Consider the following 23,704-nt stretch of genomic DNA (forward strand, 5'->3'; position numbering starts at 1 on the left):
ATGATATTATGGGCTTCTGTACTCTTTTAGAATATTTTGCTGAGTTTACACACCTATAATATTCAACAACGGAACTTAAAAAAAATTGGGGTATAACTATGAATGTCCATTTTGTATCTGTGTATTCAAAGTGGTTGGGATAGATATATAGTTGCATTCTCTTAATGAATAGAATGATTTTTTCTAATGGTGTTTGTAAGTAGGATCACAAGTCTGCATCTTGTACAGCAATTAACCACTGAGAAGAATGTATGCAGTGTATTATTTGTTGAAACTGTACTTTCGATTTGATTTGAAACTGTCTCATTACTATATGTTTATCAATAAAACTTTGAAAAGAAAAAAAAATGTGATGGCCAAAGGAGAGTTTAGAAGATGTTATTGAAGTGCTTTCCAGAAAGCAGAGTAAAAGGATAAACAAAAAAAAGGATAATAAAAAAGAATCAAATAAGAGATAATGGTAATAGTCCATGCAGAATATCCAATATCTGATTAATAAAGGTGCTAAAGAATTGAAGGGAATTGTCAAAAATATGAGAAAATAGTTTCCCAGGGCTTACCATGTGGAAAATCTGTTTTGGAAGATTAGTAGGTAGAATTAACGCATTAATTTACCTTTCTTGTAGTGTCTTTGAAAAACTGAGTATGAAATGCAGACATGGAATTGTAGTACTTGTTAATTGATAATAAAAGTGCTTTGATTTGAAAAAAAACAATCAGGACTTTGAGATTATTCAGGAGGGTAATATATATAACTTGTCCAAGACCATACACACAGGAAGAAAATATGAACACAGGTTCATCCAACTTTGAAGTCTTCCCTGTTATAAACCTCTCAACAAAAAGAGAAAAGGCCAGTAAAAAGATGGGAAAAAAGGTACATTTTGAAAAAACTTTGTCTGTAGACATGCAAATAAACAGAGGTCTGGCTTTGAGAGTAGGAAAATACAGCGATAACAGAACCTGCCCCTGGGTCCATGCAGCTCAGTCCCACCTCTTCCTGACTGTGTGGCACTGAGCAAATCTCTTCTAAGAAGTGTATACTAGTAACCTCAACTATAAAATGGGTGTAACAGTGACATAAGGTTCTCCTAAAGATATAATGAGTTACTGTCTGTAGAGAACACCGAGCAATGCCTAGCAATATGGAGAACCTCTGTAACAATGTACTCTGATAATATCTTGAAAATTACTAAGAAGTGAGAGCAACGTATTCAATTATCCTTGACACCAGACACAGGACCTGCCTGGCTTGCATGCAGGGCACCTTTACCCTGTGCACAGCAGCCAAAGAGAGAGTAACCCCATCTGAAACCTTTCCAATGTTGGCAGCCATGTAATTCAGTGGGGCTCTGGGAATCAGACTCTTCCTATGAAGGTGCTACTGACAGATTCCTTCAACACCAAGGAACTAGCCCACCTCCCTGCTAGTCAGAACTCTAGTTTCCTAGGACTTCACACATTAATCCTGGTCCTAGGACTTGCTAAACTTGGTGTCATTCTGCTGCTCTTGATCATCACTGTCCTCTGGGCAGCTGGAAAGAAATGGTACGTTAGGAAGCCATGAGAATGCATGTACCAATAGACTTAAAAACATTCATATCCTTTGATCTGCTATTGTTATAGAAAGTTGAGTTAGATATATTACAGGCAGACAGGGCTAGGCCCTCAGAAGGAGCCAGCATGCAAGACAAGATATGTTGCCACTGTGAGAGAGACCAACACTCCCCAGACCTCAAGACAAAAGATCAAACACATGCATACCTCCCTAAAGATAAACATCAGGGACTGATATTCTAAATAGGTCTCTATTCCCTTAAAAAAGCCAAGACAACTCACTTAACCCAACCCCCTACCAGATAAGCCCCTGTTCTATAGTCATGCCTGCTTGCTAAGTGGCTCTCTTCCCCATTTGGTCCTACATTTAATCAATTTTACCTGAGAAATTGTGTTTGTAGTCCTATTGGCTGACCATAGTTTTGTCCCACCTCATGCCCACCTAGGAAGTTCCCATGTTTTCCACTTTGGACCCACCTCATCACATAGTTTTATTCTATAAAAATTCCTTTAAAAAGTAGATTCCTTGGCAACCCACTTGGGTCCCCTTCTGTCCCTCTCTCACACAAAAGCTTTCTTTCCTTCAAAAAATATATTATAGGAGGCCGGGGAGATGGCTCAGTAGAATAAACGCTTCCCTGGCAAGCGCAAGGGCCTAAGTTCAATCCCCAGTTCTGGGAAAAAAAAAAAAAAAAAAAAATGCTCTTAACCTCTGTTACTCCTAAAATTATCTTTGGTGTTAGAGAATATGAACTGATCCCAGGTATCTTTAATTCCCCTATACCACCATCAACATTGATTTAGAACAAACAACCAAAAGCATTAACTAAAATTTATGTCAAAGATCCTCTCTATTTCTATGAAAGCTAAAAAAAGATTATATGTTATAGCTCTATCTATAGAAGAATGGGTCAAGAAATTACAGCATATCCATGAGAGGGTAAGGTAACAAAATTTTAATGCATTTTATGTATATGTGTTCTAGGGCTAGAAGTTAAATTCTGAAAAAAAATCAGCAATAAACAGTAACAGTGACTATCACTGATAACAGATTAGAAGTGAGGTAGGAGGAAAGGAGACTCATTTTTCACTTACTATCTTTTTGTAAGATAAGAAAGAGATACCTTCTGCATTTCTTCTAAAAGCTGTAAATATGCTCTTAGAGAACAAGGTAATTTTCTTTGTACTTTTATGAAAAAATCATTAAGACAGAACATAAGTGAAGCAAGGGCAGGAAGCACACACAGATCTAATATACTATCTAGGATTCAGACATGCAGAAGCAAGGATATCCCACTGTCTTTGTCAGTTTTTACATCAAAAAGCTATGAAGTGAAGTTCAAGGCACCAATGAAAAGGGTGGCCATTGTGTGCCTGGGTGGCTGGCGCACTAGCAGAAATTAGGCCACCTGGGAATACATTTTTTTATGACAGTTGAGCTTTGAAATAATGTACTACCAATTAAAAATTTAAGTAGGTGGTACTGGGCCCACCAAAATGGTGTTTTTGATAAATGTTTAATGGCATAGATAAAAGCTCTACTCTCTGGTTAATAAAAAGCAGCAAGAGACAGCAAATGTCCAGTGTGAGCCTTAATTATATTTTACAATGTTTGCATGTGAATGTGGTTAAAATGAATGAAATACAACCACAAGATGATGGTGAGCTACTGTCAGGACAAAAATCAGAGGAGTCTGTATTGAGTATTTAGAACTTTGGTGCACTTTGTTCAACAAAGACACAAGACAGATAAATAATCTGTATCAATACAAGTGTATAGCATCATATTTTTATTTTTTTTCCATAATTTTATTGAGGATATTATTAGATAAGATAAAATTTCTTTCTATATCTCCTTCCCCAGTCAGGATGCAGAAAGCCAGATGGGAGAGACATTGGGATAGAAAACAATGAACCTAGGGCTCTGACACCACGTGCACTTCCACACAACCCCCACTCTCCCCTGGCTGGGACTCCAACTCCTCAGCAGGACCCAGAGCAGCCCTCAGTCAACTCCTCTCCTCTGAGTCTCCCCTCAGCACCTGAGGCACAGGAAGGTTCTTCTGGTGTGAAGCCCAGGTATTAGGCTGAAAGAGGAACTCACAGGCTGTCAGACACCAGCTCTGTCCTGATGCAGAGTTGCCTCCTCCTTCAAGCAGTCATTTCCTACAGGAAGTGAGCAGAGTGTGTCCTTAGGGAGGCTCATCCATAAGCACCTCTGAGCATATGTACTCCATATGAAGCAGCAAAGGCAGCCAAAGGGAGTGAAGGAAAAGATAAGGTGGTTTTGGGAGGTTTTTTGTTTTGTTTTTTGAAGGACAAGAATCACTTCACAGTCGTAAGGAACAAAGAGCTTCATCAAAATGAGTCAAATCGTGCTATGAGATGTTTTCCTGAAGATACGTTCTCCTCAGGGATACTGGTTTTGTGAATGTAAGTGCCTGGCAGTTGTTAAGTCCTGCTGGCTTAGAGGCTTTTCTTCAAATTCTCTGGCATTATTCAGATCAGCAATCCTGATATATTTATCAGGGTTCTGGGAGGTTGCTTGGAAAAAGAGTATATGACCTTCTAAGGCTGTGAGGAGCATGCCTGGTAACCAGGTCAGGATCTATAGCAACTTCAGGATGACAACAGATGGCTCAGTTTACTAAACATCTTAGAACTTGGTTTTTTCCTTCTGTCTGCCTAGAGTGTTACTAGATATCCTTGGTGCTCATAGCAAATATCCAGAAAGCTGATTCTACTTTATATGCTAGCAGTAAAGAAGTATGGATAGAGATTATTTTGCAAGAAAAATCAACTTCCTATTGATATGAACTATAAACATCTGTGACATTCTGAAGCTGGGGGAATCTTGGAGAACTCAGCTCTGAGACATGACCTCCTCATTCACCCCTCCATGGGGAACATAATGGAGCTACTAGCAGTACATTATCTCCATTTACTTTTTACTGATCCTGCAGCTCCCCATCAGCCTGTGGTCTGGGTAGCCACAAGGCAGAATTAGGATGCAAGGAAAGCAGAGATCGTTACTGGAGAAACAGGGCAGCCAAGATTCCTGGATCCTCCTGGAGCAAGTACTCACAGTGCTCTGTGCATAGGTGTGGAATGACAGATGAGACCCACTCCCTGACCAACTGCATCAGCAGTGAAGATTCTGCAATCTCTGATGACTTGGGACTCCCTGGAGGGTGAGAGCAGGGATAGCCTGTCTCCCAGGGTAATCAAGCTCATAAGTCCAGCATCAACAGGGAACTGTGACACTGGCTTACCCTTTCACTCTGTCAAGTATTCAAGATCAGGAAGATACTGAAAGTTCTGCCAAAAGGATCAACAGTAGACTGGATGCTCAATAAATGTTTAACTTAAAAGAGACTAGGCAGACAAAGAGTCAGAAAAAGAAGAGAGGAGGAAAAGGAAGAGGAGGAGGAGGGAAAAGAGAGGAGGAGGAAGAAGATAAAAAGAAATAGAAGGAAGAAGAGAAGTAAAAGGATGAGATGGAGGGAAGGAGGGAGGGAAAGAGGGAAGTAAAGGAAGGGTCTAGCAGCCAATTTTTTGAAACAGGAGAAAAAGCACATTTCCTCCCATGAGCAGAATCAGGCAAGGTGGACAGGGACCTCCCCTCCTTGGAGGTGCGTTCTTTTTTTTTTTTTTCGTGGAACTGGCGGTTGAATCACCTATAGTTCTAAAGGTTGTGTAAACATGACACTTCCACCAGAAATCATCAGGGGCCTGAAGGTTAGCTCATTTGTTTAAGCACTATGGTTTGATCCCCAGCTGCACATGCCTTACCAGACCCACCCTTAAGGGACTGAGCTAGCCCTCCCCCCCCAAAAAAAAAATCCTTCTCAACTTTTAGCCCAGGGAGATAGCTCAGTGGCATAAGCACCTGCCTGGCAAGTGCAAGGTCCTGAGTTCAGTCCCCAGTACCATAAATAAATAAATACAGTAATTAAACCACCAGAAATCATCAAAGACTTCCTACTTTACAAAGCACTTTCACATAACACCTGCCCCACGGTCTTCTCCTTCCTCAGGGAGCACTAGAGGGTCAGTGTGCGCAAGCAGACAGGAGCCCAGTCCAAACCTCCCTTCCTGCTCAGGAGGTTTTAAGCTATTACATTTTGTAGTGGCTTGACTTACAACAATAGATAACCTACAAAAGTTGCCCAAGGCCATTGGGCTAGTAACAGATGTGAGATCAAACACAAACGTCTTCCTCCAGCGTAGCACTGCTGCTGACTAAGCTATGCTGCCTCTACTGCAGTTTTACTATTCTGTGTGCTGAAGCCCAGAAAATGGTGGAATCCAAGTTCATTTTTCAAGAGCCTCAGCTGACAGGGAACCTTTGACAGGGCAGAACACCTCTGAGAGAGTTCACCTCTCTTAAGCACATGCACATGGTAAACAACTGGCCTAAGACCCTTAGTCTTTCTTAGAACCCTACTCTTGGTCACAGCATGATGACTTTTGGTAGGTTTCAGGCCTGAAGGCCAAGCCCAGCCCTGGCCTAGTCCAGGGTGGCTAGATTTCTCTGTAGGAAGGCCTAGGTTCCTTTCTATGTCTGTGCATAGGTTCCAGACTGAACCCAACACATCAGCATTCAGGGAAAGGCAGACATTTTGAGTTTTAATCCTGTTTTCTCTGACAAGGAAGTCACTAGGCCTCAACAAACTTTGGTTTCTTTCTCACCTACTCCTTACCTTGCCAACCAATCTGGCTGTGCTCTTAGAAAACATCATTCTTCAACACACAGCTAAAATATGAACCCCTAGCAGGCACCTTCCCTGACTACCAGAACTAAATAGCTTCTCTACTGTCACCCACTGCCATTCACATGCTCAGATTGTACTTACTGCACAAGGGTTATCTGTAGATTAGTTCCTTCTCTGCAAACTCCGAGAGCTGCTTCCACATCTCTGTGTTCACCATATCTATGCATTTACATGACACCAGCAACCTGCTCTAGCACTTGGCACACTGTACATCCTGTGACTGATTAAATGGATGAGTCATGATATATGCTATATTTCTATGCTGAAATGTCAATCAACTGTAAATTGCTTTGTAGAAAATTCAAAATATTAATGCATCGTAAGGAAAAGTTAGTTTGGAGACAAAAAGAACAAAGGAATCTTACTTTTCTACTACTAATCACAAAGCTCAGAAGAGTCACTACTCAAAAGAAAAGGCAAGAGAGAAGACACAGCAGGGGCAGCAGATCTTTGCCTCAATTATGCAACAATACCCATAATTCATATTTGTCAGAGTCATTTTCTCACCTATCCCTATTTTCAAATACTATTCCTTTAAACAATTGGCTCCCACTTTTGGCTGCCAAATATGACAACTATTTTCCATTCCACCAACAGTCCTGCTTTCCTAAGTCATTTTTAAAATAAGAAAGTATAACATGGCACAGCTCTGTCTTCCAGCTGGAGTGGCCAGCCAGAGATGGGCAGGCTCAGGGAGCTAATAAGCTCATGAAGTTGATTTACACTATCTACACTTCAGGTAGTAGCTGACCTGTATCTGGGCCACCTTCAGTGATCTGTGTTTGTAATCCGTTTGTTTGCTGTTTGCTTTAAAAACATAATTAGAGGCATGACATTCATATGGTTTTAAAAACAGTCAAGGTCAAGGACATTTTCCTCGGTGTAAATAATTGGCAAAGTAAACCCTAAAGATATTAGGTTTTGTTTATCAATTTGGTTGGGTTTTTTTGTTTTGTTTTGTTTGGCTTTGCTTTGTTTTTGTAGTACTGGGGCTTGAATCCAGGGCCTGTGTATGCAAATAAGCACTCTACCACTGAGCCTCAAGCATAGTACTTTTTATTTTCTACTTTGAGACAGGGTCTTAGTCTAAGATTAAGTCACTAAGCTTTGCAGCTTGCTTCAAACATGTGATCCTCCTGCTTCAGGCCCTCAAAACGCTGGAAATACAGGTGCGCACAACCACATCCAGCTAAGATTATGGTTAGCTTAGAATCCCTGCACTGACCAACATACTTTATGTGAATTAATTTTTGATGTGTGTTTTTTCCAAAAGATCAGTATTGTCCTTGAAGATCTCAAGGACAATACTGTGAGAGACCAAAATGGTATCAAGCACACATGACTGTTTAGTGAATGTTTGCACTGGATGGGCCAATAAGCAGAGATCCATATGGATAGTTGTCAGGTGGATAAATGGATGTTTGGAGAAGAGAAGAGAAGAAAAGATAAAGACAGAATAAGAAAATCACCTAATTTATTACAAATGGACATCTAGTTTCTTTCCAAGCAATTAAGATACTAAGACAACATATGTACAAAGACAAGGACATTCACTGCAGCACCAAATATGGTAATAAAAGCCTGAAAACAAATAATGAGATAGTGTATAACATATGGCACAGTCAGGGTCAGATTTTACAGCAAATAAAATAATAGCACAGGCCTCCTCTATGGATAGGGATGGTCTCTAAAATGTAAGGTCAAAAGCCAAAAGAAAAGTCAGGTAAGCCACTGTTTTCATCAAAAATTCAGGAGATATATGTCCTCATGTGGCTAGACTGCACATATGTGTCTATGGGAATTAACCATTTCTAGAAAAGTACACAGAAACTACTAACCATAGATGTCTTGGAGGAAAGGATAGTAACAGGTATAATCAGAAGGGAGAGACAGACTTTTTTCTATAAAACATCATTTATAAACTTTTAATCATGTACAAGTTGTTAACCTGTCAAATAATAATGCAAAAATCATACCATTTTAAATAAGAAAAAAACTACCGTGTCCATGATAGAAAAGAAACAGAGCAATGCACAATTATCTCTGAGAAAGTACCCTGGGAAACACCAAGAAGGAGCCCAAAGGGACATTGTGAGAGGAAGTGTATTAGAAGACATACATATTAATATGGGCACTTGATTTTGAAATCACTCCAAAAATGATTAAATGATGGCTGTATAGTGGAATGGACAGATTGATGATGGATGGATAGACGGAAGGAAGGAAGGAAGGAAGGAAGGAAGGAAGGAAGGAAGGAAGGAAGGAAGAAAGGAAGGGATCAATGACTGAATGATAGGTGGATGAATGGATGGATGTGTGTCCATATGAATGGACATACATTTTCATGTGAATATTTTGTTTTGAAATGACTCCAAAAAAGATGAAATGATGGCTGTATAGCAGAATGGACAGATTGATGAATGAATAGACAAAGAAAAGAAGAATGAATGGATGGACATATGGATAAGTGAATCAATAGATAAATGATGGATGGATGATGGAGGGACAGAGCAATGGACAATAAAGCAAATATAATAAAATGTTAATGGTATGGTAGAATCCAAGTAGTGAGTATTTAGGTATTCATTCAAAACTTCTTTAACATAAATTTTCAAATAAACTGTTGAAGAAATAAGTTTTGTTCAATCACATTACAGTAAGTGAATTATGTTTTTATTTTCTCTTTAGAAAATGATATAATAGCATTGTTAAATAAAGAGGCTATCCAAGTATGCACCTTAGAAAGGTAAAAAATATTATAGACCTTTTCAGGTGGTTAACAATAAGACTTTTATGGAAACTGATATTTGTGTTAGCTCTTTAATCATGATAATTTACTGTTTTTTTTCTGTATGCTAAATAAGTACTCTGTCAGGACACTTCTCTCCATTTTGCTTTTCTCCATTAAATGGGCTGACTGAACCTGCCCTAATATGCTGAGATGGGGCACTGGCAGCAGGGACTCTTCTCATGGATGGAAAGAGTCCAAGGGATCCAACATGCCCTGCACTATCACGGTCTCTGGAGATCCAGCAGAGCACATGGTAGTGTAAGTGCTCAGCAGCCTTACCTCTGAGTGAGAAGCTGACTGCTCCTTCCCACAAATTCACTCACTTTGCTGTTACTTGCACATTTATTTCAAAAATGTGTCCTAAGCTCTGTATAGGAATCATACACTGCAAAGGAGATGATAGTGAACAAAAAGAAAGAAAGTGCTAGGGCTTGTGGAGCAAATAACCCACCAGAAGAGACAGCGACACTTCCAACCAACACAATTGTGAAAATACACAGTCACAAAATGTATCTGGGCGGAGGTCAGAGAAGGTGGTTTTCAGGAAGGTGGCTGGCACCCAGGCTGAAGCATGGGGTAAAGTATGTTTTTGTTCTTTGCTGTAACAGGAGAAAGATCCTAGAGAAATTTAAATAGGAAGAGACAGCTCCAGCTCTCACTTCCAGCAGCCACTGTGGCTGCCCACTGGAGAAGGGATGGACAGACAGGAAAGACGTGAACAGTCAGGAGGCTGCTACATAGGCACACGCACACACACACACACACACACACACACGCATGTGCACACAAACACACACCCCTTAAATGTGCACATGAGATAGTGTGCTAACCCCTCTGTCCTGCTCCCTTTTAACAACAGATAATTAATGCTCACCTATAAGAAAAGTACTGGGCAGACACCAAGACTTAAAAATGGCATCTGGCACAAGGATAATACTCCATGGTAAATAGTAGCTTTCCAACCTAACAGAAAGGCATAGAAGGACAAGCATCAACCTCATCAGGATGGCTATATCTGGGGAGGATAATAAAATCAAGCATGTAGGGTAAAGAAGTTCTTAATGTCTGGAGACATTTTTTCCCCTCTGAAACAGCTTTTCATTAAACAGCAAAGCAGAACTACAACACAATTTTAAATATTTTTAAATTAGAACACAAAAGGGATGCAAAATGTCTGCAATATGACTATATATATAAAATATGACTATATATGCAATATTACATATTTATACAGCTAAAGTCATCAAATTTTAAAGATTATTCCATTGATTAGAAGTAGCTCAAATCTGGGGGCTCACAGGTTAGCTCAGTTGTTTAAAGCACCTGCATGGGCAGACTTAGGCAGGTTCAGGGGACCACGGCTCAATCCCCAGCTCCACAAGCCGCACCAGACCCACTCTTACAGCAGCCTTAGCTAGCCAAATTAAAAAAAAAAAAAAGCTATATTAGATCTTTTCCTAGTATAACATTTTAATATTTCTTTTGATATTAATTCCTTTGCTAAATGGAGTCTACAAACTAAATTTTTAAAAACATAAAGAATGACCAAAACTCCACAAACCAAATAGTTGAATTTATAGAAATTTCTGGGGAAAAAAGAGATAAAATACTGAACAAAGGTAGCAACTATCACAGAGTAAAATATTTCCAATTGTTCATGTCTGGAGATTTACATTGATAATAATTTACATATTATTTGTACTACCAAAAAATCCTTTAAATTATAACAACTGCAGTGGTTTATGTTATGGCTTGTATCAAAGCCTCAGGTGGCCACAGGTAGGGCTTTTTGGAGGTGGCTGGATTGAGAATGTATGATACTGTTATTACGGATGTGATGGTGGGATCGATTCACAGCACAATGCTATAATTAAGGGTGTCACTGCTTAGGGTGGGTAGTCTCAATACGATAAAAGGGACAGTATTATGGTTTGTGTCTAGCTGTTCCCCCCAAAGTCTCTTGCAGTCATGGGGCAGCTTCTGGAGTTTGTGATTGATTACTGTGAGTATGGGTGTTGCACCTGCCCCGGGGCAGGTAATCTGCATTACCATGTAAGGAAGGGAGAGAGGCTAGCTAGCTGCCTGAGCTGTGGCCACTCCCTTTTGCTCTCTGCCTTGTGCTGCTCTGCCTTGGAGCCAGCTGAGTATGGACTGAAACATCCAGTAACTGTGAGCTGAATAAACCTTTCCTTCCTTCATTTTGGGTGTTGAGTATTTGTCCCAGCAATGAGAGAAGACTAACTGAGACAGACAGAAAGAGCCCTATAGCTTTTTGCTCAACTCTTTGCTGCCTTCTGCCTGTCATGAGCTGTTTTCCTCTTTGATGCCTCTCTGTCATATCTCTCTACCTTGGAGTCAACCAACCATGAACTGAAACATCTACAAAATGTAAGCCAATTATGTCTTCTTTTCTTTTATTCTGGGTGTTAGGTATTTTGTCTTAACAACAAGAAAATTAACTTAGGTTGAATGGTGGCCTCTGATAGGATATGATCACTTCATATTCTATGAAGGATAGTGTGAAGGATTTGTCCACATCATAACTATGACATAATTATGACATCATGTGGAAAAATGGTCTTTGCCGATATAATTAGGCTAAGAATCTTGAAAGAAGGGTATGCTAGATCACTCTAAGCACAGACATCTGTCCTAATGAGATACCCGGAAGACAGGCACATAGGGAGGAGAAGGCAGAGGAGGAAGAGCAGGTCATGGATGACAGAAGCAGAGATTTGTATCCTATTACTAAAAACTAAGAATACTTGGAGCTATCAGAAGCTAGAAGACGAAACAGAGCTTCCAGCCTAAGCCCGGACCAAGATGTGCTGCTGATACCTTGTCTTCTTAACTTCTGATTTCAGAACTATGTTGTCTAAAGCCTTTGTGCTTGTGGAGATTTGTTACAGTGGGCCTAGGAAACAAATACTACAGCTAATATTGAGTGACCTCTTGTCCAATGTCTGGCACTATGTATGCACTTTACACATGTCATTACCGTAAGGAATACACACCATGACCAATGTCATTTTATGAATAGAAACTGAGATTCTAAGCTGACTTAACTCACTCAAGGGCATAGGGTTCTAAGTAGCACATCCAGGACTGGAATGAGATGGTGTGGGCTCTGGAGTCCACAGCAGGCCATGGCACCATCTGACAAGAGCATGATGATGTGATTCTGCCATTTGAACCATGGTGCCAGACCTCTACTGGCCTACCTTTCTCAGTTATCAAGCAGGGTACCAATACTTCCTTGCTGGATTTGAGAGGAATTAAAATACAAAGACTGAACTATTGCACTTTGTGCCTGGCACAGAGGAGGGACTTTGTAAGTATCTCCTGAGTGAATGCCTAAGGTATAGTTAAAGTAATGGGTTACCTATGGAATTAGATATTGTTCATGGCTAGGAGTAGTCATTTCAGAAGACTGTGGTGATCAAAAGGCATATTTCCTCTGGTGAACAAAATGAATACTGGTACGAGTCCTTTTCTAAACTTTTCTCCCACCCTGTCCACTCTGCCATGAACTGGTGGTGGGCAGCTGGATGTAAGCATTTCAGGAGTTGAATTAGCCTCAATTCCATTCTTAAGCTAGGAAGTTAGGACATCCATGCCAGAAAGAGATATAATTCTTAGAGCTTAGCTCTCTGTCTTCAGATAGCAATTTAATTTTATTGAGAAAAAATATCAATGAGACAATTTCAAAACAGTTAGTAGGACAACTTATGGTAATTTAAAATAGCAGCTCTGAGAAACTAGAACAGTGCTTTAGAGTGCACACCATACTTTCCTGTGCACCATATTGCTTTTCTGCACAGATCTTCTTACAGAAGGCAGTGACACAGGGAGAAAAGCTGATCACGGGGGATGACCTCCAAGTGGTACAGGGGAAAAATGAAACCCCCCACCTGAAAAGTATCTGGGACAAATCTTTTTAGCCTATTTTGAAAGCCCATAGTGAAAGTTTTCCTTTGTTGTTCTTTTTCAAAATTTGCTTTATTATTCTAATGTGTTTTTTTTTCCAAATAAAATATTAGAATAATTTTAAGTAGGACAAATCCTTTTGCAATCTTGATAGTAACAACATTGATTTATATTTAGCATGGCAAAAATTGAAGTCTTTATAATATTAAACATTTGAAGATTATCATTTAATCTGAGCTTTAAAAAATACTTCAATAGGACCAGGGAGATAGCTCAGTAGAATAAGTGCTTGCCTGGCAAGTGCAAGAGCCTGAGTTCAATCCCCATTTCCACCAAAAAATAAATAAATACATAAATAAAATATTTCAATAACTTAAAAAAATGATGCTAAGTACTATGTAGGAAAATTAAATAAGACAAAGAGTATTATCTCATTCAGGACTGAAGTGGTATTTTACTCCCTACTGAGGATGAGCTGGAGGCATTATCTGATTTAATTTAAACTTCATACAACTCTCTTTGGCATGGCTATTACTAATCCCATTTAAAGATGAGGACATGCAGACTCTGAAAAAGCAGAGACCTCTCAGCTCTGTCACTTACTAATCATGAAAACTTGGAGATATTACCTGTCTTGCCCTTGCCTTTGTTCTCTCCTATTACACTTATAGCATTTGGCATAGGATTTGGCACGCAGTAAGTACTTGATAAAAGTTACCTGTTATTAACACTAGGAGTGTAAATGCCACTCTTCCCTTTAAAGATCTCATTATGTCATAGAAAAGCCAAAAGATAAACCCATGATGTTAGTGAAAGATAATCTTACAAATAAATCAGGTTGAACAAAGCATGATTCAGGCACAATATGGACCAGAGCACCCTAGAATTTCTCAAAGAATGAGTTAGATCTGGAAGGATGGGGAAGATCTAATGGGAGGGAGAGAAGGTGAAGTCAAGGCATGTTCATGAGTGGAAACAAAAAAAGCCTCAACACAATATAGACAGTTATCCCACTTAGGCTACAAAAAGATATATATAGATATAGATATAGATATAGATATAGATATAGATATAGATATATATGCAGGGATGTATGTCTGTACACATATGAATCTGGAAAGATGCATACCAAGTTTTTCATAGTAGGCTCTCTGGGAGAGGAATTACTTATGTTTCATACTGTATATAAGATGGGTACTATTGAAATTCTCAATTGAAAAAAAATTGAATTTCAAAGTATATTTTATGTGTTATATAAAAATATCAAATCAGGCCAGCCAAATAGCTCAGCAGATTAAGCGCCTACAAGCAGGCACAGGGGCCGGGAGGTTCAATCCCTGGGCTTGCTGTGCTAGTCTTGCCCATGGGGCGTGCTGAGATGGCAATTGAGACTGGGTGTGGTAGCACATGCCTGTAATCCCAGCACTTGGGAGGCTGTAAACAGGCAGATCACTATGAGTCCGATCTAGTAGTGAGACCCTGAACAGTCAACCCTTCCCTAAAAAAAAAAAAAAAATAAATAAATAAATAAATATATTAAATCATGTTTTTTAAAATATGAAAAGTAGAAAATCAAAGTGCTACAAGTAGAAAACACAGCAAGAGCATGTTCTAAGGGCAGGAGTCAATAAAGAAGAAACTGAGTAGGAGGCAAGGAGGAGGAGAGAGTCAAGGTCCTGCTTCATGATCAGATAATTCTAAAAACAACACTTAGATGAAATTTTTCAAATATCTGAATGTTGTTCTATGTACATGCATTAACCCTTCCAAAATTCTCTTTCGCATTTTAACTTACAGCTCATCAAATCTACAGAAGAAAAAAGTGGAGTATAAATATATCATCCTATGACTGCAACTTTCCATACTTAAACATTGTTTTTTGTCTTTGCAACTGGTGTCCCCAATGCTTGGATGTGGTGCAGATATTTAAAAGTAGGAAGCAAGGACAGGAAGGAGGCCACTCTCCTAGAAAAGAAATAAACATTTGCAGAAGTAGTAGATAAGGGGTTTTATCAAAACTCTTGGCCAGTCAGATCTCACGAGCCTACCTGGCAATATCTGTAACATCTCTAACTGGCTTTGGGGTGGACACAGCCCTCAGTTTTTCAGTATCTGGAAGAACAGCATTCAAAGTTTGGTCATCTTTCTCAGAAACCAGAATGGCAGTCCTGCAGAACTCATGGCCAACAAGGCTGCTGCTCATGCACTCTAGAGGTGATGACACCCACCTATCAGAAAGAGATTATTTGAAAAGAATAGGTCTGGGGGGTTGGCCAGATGGCTCAGCGAACTAAAGTGCCTGCTTAGGCAGAGCAGGGCAGCTAGGGTCCAATCCCCTGAGATGGCAACTGAGACTGGGCGTGGTGGTACAGTAATCCCACAGCTTGGGCGGCTGAACACAGGAGAATCACTATGAGATTGATCTATGTAGTGAGACCCTGTAGACCCTGTACTAAATACACTAAAAAATAATAATAAATAATAAAAAAAGACTAGGTCATGGATCTCTACCAAGATGTATGTGTTCCCATCTGATCACATAACCTGCTCATTTCCAGAACCGACAGTGGTGTATCTAGGCACAATCTGCTTGGATCCCACAGACCAGCTGCCCAAGAAGTAAAGTCCTTGAAACAGCAAAATAGCACTGACTTTTACTCAAGACTATATGCACTCACTTCAAGATGAGGAAGTCCCTTGGAATAAGCTGTCAGAGACCCTTGATGCTATCTATATTGCTCGCTTTCCAGCCCAGAAAGCCTAAGTGAATGAAGACTTAGGAGAGAAGTCACAGACAGACAGACAGACAAAACACCCCAGGATTTTGGTACGGCTTGAGTGGTAAGCAAAAGGAGAGCACAGGCCCATGAGTTTCAAAGCATTTTGGCCACTGCTGCCTATCATTCCTCCTGCTGGGTGTATAATGAGCAGCAAACTCAAACCAAGCAAGTATAAATTTGCACCGGAGAAGAAAGGTTGGGTAAAATGCTGGGTAACAAGTGGCTTCATAAACCCAGTCCATCTCTTCAGAGTTAGTGGCAGCAAAAATCTCAGAGCTAGCTGTTCTGGCCTCTATGACCATGCCAAACCACAACATACATCAAAGAAAGCATATTCTGGACCTTGACCTCCTCAAAGATAAAGGCAGCACCCTCCATGTCTGCTATATCTCCACAGTTTGCCTTATACTCTGTAGGAAAAAGTCACACAAAACACTAGTGAGTGACAGGCAGCATAAGCTGGGGCAGAAAATCCCTCTCTCGACCGGTAGCTGAAGTCACCTTGACTATTTTGTACCTTATCAGTGCTTCCTATTTGCATCAAGGTAGAATAGCTTTCAAGTGAAGCTTGCAAATGGGTACAAAACTCTGACCTTCACAGAAATACACTTGGTGGGTGGGTGGGTGGGGGGAAGGGATGGAACTCAAGACCTTGCACTTGTCAAGTAGGCACTTATGCCACTGAGATATCTCCCTGGCCCATAAGATTGAGGTAGCAGGCCCAACCACACAAATCCTGCACCCTCACTCCTCAAGAGATCTTCATGGAAACCAGCTACCCATGGTGATGAGCAAAACTCAGGGCCAAGAGTTTAGCAGTGGCCTCCATGAAAAGAGAGACCTGAGAACCACTAACCTCCAAGTCCAAGAAGCATCTATTTGCATTAATATCAAAGATCATGTGATTGGTTGGAGTATTTGGCCACGGACAGAAAAACGTGGTTGGGTCCAAAGAGGGGCTTTTATCCCCTAGCACTGAGAAATTTAAACTGGGTTTTGCAAGCACATTTCCAGATGATTTTTGTGTCAAGAACTAATATTTCTGAGTTAAGCCTCCATGTGAGATATATTTTTAGTAGCCTCTCTTAAATGGTACTTTTCAAAAATAATCTCCTTCAAGACAGTAAACGATTAAAACATGGATGTCCAAATGCCAAATTAAAAAGCCTCTTATAATTTGGAGTTTGATGTTTAGAGCTGCTGTGGGACCGCAGACAATTTGGTACTTGATCATTAGATAGTCGGCAAGTGCCACACAGCTGAAAAATATATTTCTTATTAAGCTTTTGTACCTAAATAGCATCAGCCCTCAAATGAAATCACTCCCTCTGAAGGTTTTAAAGATATACAGACAGTCCCTGAAAACCATTTTATTTTAAAGTGAATATCATTACAAAGTTGAGGTGATTTTTCTATCTCTCACCCTTGAATTTAAAATTATTCCTCTTTTTCTCCAACCAGCTTGATCATTTCTAGAGTACAGCAAAGGTACCATGGACACAGGCTGCTCACAGTGAGGGTGAACAGAGAAAGTATGTCACTTAGCAGGACAGCAAGGCACTGACTGAGAGGCTAAACATTGTGGTTAGTGCAGTGTTACCATAGATACTGCAGGTTGTTCGTATAGCTCAGAATCCACACTTTAAGAAGAGATACAAAGACACAATGCCTGTCTCAGGAAAGCTCTCAGTCTACAAGGGAAAACAAGTAAGTAAACACAAAGTGATAATATAAAATGACAAACACTGTAGCACAAAGTGCTCTGAAAAACATCCTTCCCATCTCCTCTTCACCATTCCAGACTGTTATTTTGTGTGGGATTCCAGTGATGTAGGGTACACTAGGTCAACTTCTTTACCCCCTTTTGTGGACTCTCTCACTGGCCTGCTGTCACCAGGCAGACGGCTGGCCCCAGTTGGCATCAGTAACTAACATGACATGTAACTCTACCACAGCTTTTCCATAGGCATCTTCTTAGCGAAGATGTTCCTTAAGGAAATAATTTCAGGAAACGCTGCTACATCAAGAGGATAGAGGCCAGGCATGTGACAGCTCCAGTGAAGATGACTAGCGTACTCTCCTTAATACATTTTTCAAGTTTAATCCATCAGACCCCCAGGAGCTGCACCAATGACACATACCCCTATGAATCACTGTTCTGCTTCCAAAAGACTCTGCCTTCTCCAGACTCAAAGTTTCCAAAGAAATCTCTTAACATCAAGAAGCCACCAATATGATTAAAAACCAAACCAAAAAATCCTGATACACAAAATGAGAAAGAAAGACAAAGAGGGGAAATGGACTATGCAGACAGAGTGGGACTGCTTGAGAGCTTCATCAGGTTCTTAAAGCCACCTGAGCGCTGTGCATGGGATGCAGCAGATACTGCTTTGTTCGAAATAGGGAGCAGGATACAGAACAAGGCAATCGTGGGTTTCTTTCAGTGCTACCACAAAGCCTTGGGCCTCTGGAGTATTCTGAGACCTTCCTGTACCTCAGTTTGTTCTGCTGAAATATAAACTTGTGGACTTACTAAATCAATTCTACTGTACAGAGTTGTTCAGAGGATAAAAGGATAAAAATGCACAGCACACACAAAGCATACAGCTAAGGGCTGCTGAAGGGTGATGCCCTCAGCGCACAGGATAGAGAGGGGACAGGGAGAGAGCAGCGAGAGGCAAAACCAGAAAACGGAGGCTGTAAGGGCAGTGACCCCCAGACCTCAAGTCACAAGCCATCTTTTCTGCTCAAGTGGACGTAACCAAAAACAGAATTTATGGCAGAGAAACTAATGCCCAGCAGAGGGCAGACTGAAGGAGGAACCCACCTTCCATCCTATACAATGAGGTCTTGTCACTGTTCCTGTGTAAATACACCTGCATTTAATCAGTTGGTTGGCCTTTGGCTTAACCATGTTGTGACTTTAAATGACTTCTACAACTTGCTGTCTTGTAAGACTATTTCTCTGTCTTCATTTACTATTAAAACTAGGAGCTGCTCACTGGTCTCACAGAGTGTGATCAAATCCTGCTAAAAGATTAAAAAAAAAAAAAAAAAATCTCGCAGCATTCATTCACATCTGACACCAAAGGGGAAAAGTAGTAAGAGTCTTAAAAATACGTTCCAAGAAACAAAAGGAAGAAAAGAAAAAATTAAACCCTTAATCTGAAACTCCTCTTTACAATAAGTAACTAGCTTAAAACAATATAAAGATAATGAGAAGAATCTATTCCTGCTCCTGTCCTTTTTTTATTAGCTATTTGTCTATGCAGCCATCTTCTGCTCTTTGAAAATGAAATGATCACAAGACAAAAATTTACTGAACATCTATTACATGTTAAGCCAATGTCAGGCACAGGGGCCACAGATGAAATCAGATGGGCACTGAGGACCTTGAGTGTCTCATAACTTGACAAAAGAGGAAACCGAGGTTCCCAAACAAAGCTCACAATCCTGACCTTGAGGCACTAGAATATTCCAATGGTCTGGGAGGAAGTCAGATCCAGGGTCTTCTGAGAGCCAGGCCAGTGGAAATGAAGGGAGAAAAGGCTGAGATTTCAACATATGCCTCTGACAATGCAGAGAAAGAGAAGACTCCAGAATTCTCACAGAGCTGTACTGGCCTCCTTCCTCCTCCCATGTGTGTGGACTCTGGGGAGATGACCAGTTGTGGGTGAGAGTGGTAATGAAAAGGTCAAAGGTGTACTCCTGGGGCAACAGTGCAAATGGCCAGCTCTTCTCAACAGCCTTCAGGCCCTTAATAGCCATTTAACTCGCTCCTGCCTTCTGGCTATCACAACTCCCCACAGGACAGGATAAGATGACAATTAGAGCTGATTCTATACCAAAAGCTATCTGAGTCATGGAGGGCATCCAGGCTAAGCAGAAGCAAGCCCAGCATAGGAGAGAAGATGCGCTTACATGTCACCAAGGCTTGAATACTACTTACTATCTACCACCAGTAACATTCACTTACTCACTTGATAACCAATCCACTATTGAGCATCAATTGTGTGACACACTGGGACACAAAGGAAACAGGGTGATAAGATCCAAATCAATGTTATGTTAATATGGAAATATTGTAGTTAAGATAGGAAGGAGAGATACATATAAATGTGGAAAGCCTGACATGACCAGGGTAGCAAGGCTTCCTGAGAATGTGAGAAATAGCTATTGGGGCCAGGGAACTGTTCTCTAGACCTAGAGCAGTACTACAGGCAAGGGGAACAGTAAGAAGGAGGGTAGTAGACCAAGGCCCAGCCAGTAAGGGAGCACAGTGAGTAACCCAGCAGCGAGTAAACTGCTGCTTTGCAGGTGCCCTATTCAACAAAGAAGATAATGCCTCTTATGTGTGCCTGATATGCTGCTGGAACTCTCCAACCTGTGTGTGCCTGACATGCTGCTGGCTCTGGACAGATAAGTCTGGGAACGGACAGAACAGATGGGAGTAGGCACAAGTCTGCCCGAAGGTCCCAGGCTTGTGAAGCAGGAAAGCCCAGCCTTACCCTAAATGACCCTGAGCAAAAGCCAGACAAGCTTCCTTCTGAACCACAGGGTTACATAAGGATGTAATTTTAATACTGTTATAAAAGTAAAAACAGGGAAACAATGCCATATCCAGCCACAAGGCTAGGTGGGTTATGGTATTGCTAATTCAGGAGAATCAATACAACTCTTAAGAACAGAACTATATGATATATAAAATAAGATAAAGAGAGCTCTAAGGTCTATAGTTAATGAGAAAAAGTAATGTACAGAACAAGAAATTTAGTGTGTTAACTAATTATTAAAACATGTAAGTATATGTGAGTAGCTTACTCAAGGATCACTCATCTTTGAAAAGATAAAGCCAACACTGGTAACACGCTTTGCCTCTGAGTAAGAAAATCAGGAGGCAACAGAGACGAAGGCACTTTTCACTGACTACTCACTGAACACCTCTGTCAAGTACTAGACTTTTCAGCAATGGTGAAATAGTTTTTCAAGAGTCAAAAAACTTTGAGTTCAAAAACTCCTAAAACAATAAAATCTTGCTAGGGGCACAGCTAGGGGTAGAGAGAACTTGCCTAGCATGACTGAGACCCCACATTCATTCCTCAGTGCCTAAATAAATAAAATTGTTAAGACAAACCCAGATCTGTTATTTCTCACTGTGGAATACTGGGTGAGTGATTTCATTTCTGAGCTCAGTTTCCTCCTCTACAAAATGGGGGTCATAATAGTAATTACTGATATGGAAAAAGGATGATTAAATAAAACTATAATGCTTGAAAGAATTCAGTTAAATTTTTAACAAGTAATGGTTAATAAAGACAAGTTATAGGTATTGGCAGTTAATAATTTGTACAAGTCAGCTGATTGTTCTTATTATTCAAAGTGACACTGAGATTGCTCTCTGAGAGCACATAGGCCAAGCATTGGCCGTGACTCATCCAAATGGCTGACACTGACAAAGGTTCTACAATCTGAGGTACAGGATCTCAAGATAAATCCTGAGGGCATTTCACTGACCTTCTCAGACCAAAAAGCTATAGCTCTTGTTGCACAGGTCCTGCTTTACCTTGGTCTTAACCATCCAGTAGAAAAGTATGAAGATGAAATATAGGAAGTAAAGCCATGTTGTTATGTTGAGCTGTGGGGGACTCAGGTCAATAATTTCTGACATTGCCAGTTAAACAGAAGACCCAATGATATTATGGGCTTCTGTACTCTTTTAGAATATTTTGCTGAGTTTACACACCTATAATATTCAACAACGGAACTTAAAAAAAATTGGGGTATAACTATGAATGTCCATTTTGTATCTGTGTATTCAAAGTGGTTGGGATAGATATATAGTTGCATTCTCTTAATGAATAGAATGATTTTTTCTAATGATGTTTGTAAGTAGGATCACAAGTCTCCATCTTGTACAGCAATTAACCACTAGGAAGAATGTATGCAGTGTATTATTTGTTGAAACTGTACTTTCGATTTGATTTGAAACTGTCTCATTGCTATATGTTTATCAATAAAACTTTGAAAAGAAAAAAAAAAGAGATTGCTCTCTGAAAATGCATCCACAGTGACAGTAGGGATTGTCATTCTTTTAGTATGGAGAGAAGGACACCTACAGGGCCCAATCTGAGCTGATGCTAAGGAACAGGGCCTCTGTGGGTTTGTGCCTGCCACAGAGTCCCTTGGAGCAAGGTAGAACACTTAGAACTAGGCAGAGAATAGAAGATCCTTGCCTATCCCAGACCTGCCCTATCATAGAGGGAAATGGGTCAGCACAAGCTTCTCAAACCCACATCTTGGTGTCTTTTCAAGCTCCAGAGCACAGATGCAGTGAGACGAGGTACACTGTTAGACACCAAGTCTTCAAGGTAGGGCACGGGTGTGAAACAACTGTGGAGGACCCATAGCACCTTACTCAGAAAGGCAAAGGGTAACCCAAGGACCTCACTCTGCTCCTCCCAATCCACTGGCATTGTGCAGCATAGAAAAACAATATAACTTCAATTAAATCTGAGTTTGAATCCGGCTCCAATGCATACTGATTGAAAGATAAGGTCCTCATTCAGTGAACCTATAAATGGAAATAATACAACCTCTCTCAAAGGTGTCAGAGAAGCTGGGATAGGTCATTAGAAACTAGACCAGTCATGACTGAAAACAGCTGAATCTGTCAATGGATACCACAGAGTACTGGAAAAAATAAAAGAGAATTGTATATAATATAATCCACATTATACTTAATCTGGCCTACCTTTGGGCACTTAACATTTTATATAATAAATATGTTTCAACATGAGGAAGAAGTTATATGTGTGTATAAGCACAAGTGTTAGAACACTAATAGGATTGTTGTTCATAATAGCAAAATATTCATTAATAGCAGTAGCATACTTATTTTATAATGGCCAATTTCAGAATAGATTACTAGCAGATGGTGTGTAAAGTATGGCTACAGCATAATTTATAGCATTTTATTTATTCTAATCCCTGCTGCCTCCCAAAAAAGAAAATGTGGCAGAAATCAATGTAGGCAAAATCTGGACGGTAGAAGCATGGATATGCATTCTTTTAGCATTAGTGCCTTTCTATACCCTTTACACTACCAATAATAAAAGAACTAAACAGTGCTTGGGGGCAGCAGAGGCCAGATCAACAGACAGGCTCCATCTTCAGGATGAAGTACTCACCGGCCCCCGGAGGTCAATGAGCTCTTGGCGCATCTGGGATATGAGGGCCTCCTTGGCCACCAAGGCCCGGTGCAGGCGTTCATTGAACTCGATCAGCTCCCCATGCATCTCGGCCACCTGGAACAGACAATCACCAAACTGTAAGGATACAAGGCAGCTGCTCTCCATGCCATGTCCCTCCTTCTCCAGACCCTCCTTCCTGCCACCTTTCAGCAAGGTATCAGCAGCTTGTTGGGGCCATTTACCTTGGAACTGTGTAAACCCACCTCATGCTGAATACGTCTTAATTTGCTTAGTTTTAGCACTTGGGAGTAGCCAGCCCACAAGTTATAATTAAAAGATATCATCATTTTTTAAAATTTCAGTTTCTGGTTAACTAACACTTTTCTAACAAATACTTGTATTCTAATCTGAGTTATGCCTGTCAAGAAAGTCCCTGCTAACAGCACAATGAGAGTAACTGCAACCATTCTGTTCATCAGGTCCTTGGTTCTGGAAACCAAGGAAATAGAACCAGAGATTTTTTCAGGTTACTGTCAACGATAGTGTCAGACACAATAGCAGCTGCACAACTACTTCTCTGTCACTGCTGACTCCACTCAAGGACAGATCCTTTCTATGTGTTCCTTGTAGCTGTATCACAGGAGCTCTGAGAGGTATGTACTATTACTTTCACCTTAGCAGAAA

General features: G+C 40.4%; 1 protein-coding gene across 2 annotated transcripts in view; it reads right to left on the minus strand.

Moving 5' to 3' along the window:
• Snx29 (sorting nexin 29) overlaps nucleotides 1-23,704 on the minus strand; it is a 626,724-nt gene that overhangs the window by 168,692 nt on the left and 434,328 nt on the right. For both annotated transcript variants that reach the window (XM_023704394.1, XM_023704393.1), the window contains one exon: nucleotides 23,018-23,134. In XM_023704394.1, the coding sequence (XP_023560162.1) occupies nucleotides 23,018-23,134 (117 nt within the window). The remainder of the gene's footprint in view (nucleotides 1-23,017; nucleotides 23,135-23,704) is intronic.

The sequence above is a fragment of the Octodon degus genome, unplaced genomic scaffold (genome assembly GCF_000260255.1).
Source record: "Octodon degus isolate 3935 unplaced genomic scaffold, OctDeg1.0 scaffold00195, whole genome shotgun sequence".
Classification (NCBI taxonomy): domain Eukaryota; kingdom Metazoa; phylum Chordata; class Mammalia; order Rodentia; family Octodontidae; genus Octodon; species Octodon degus.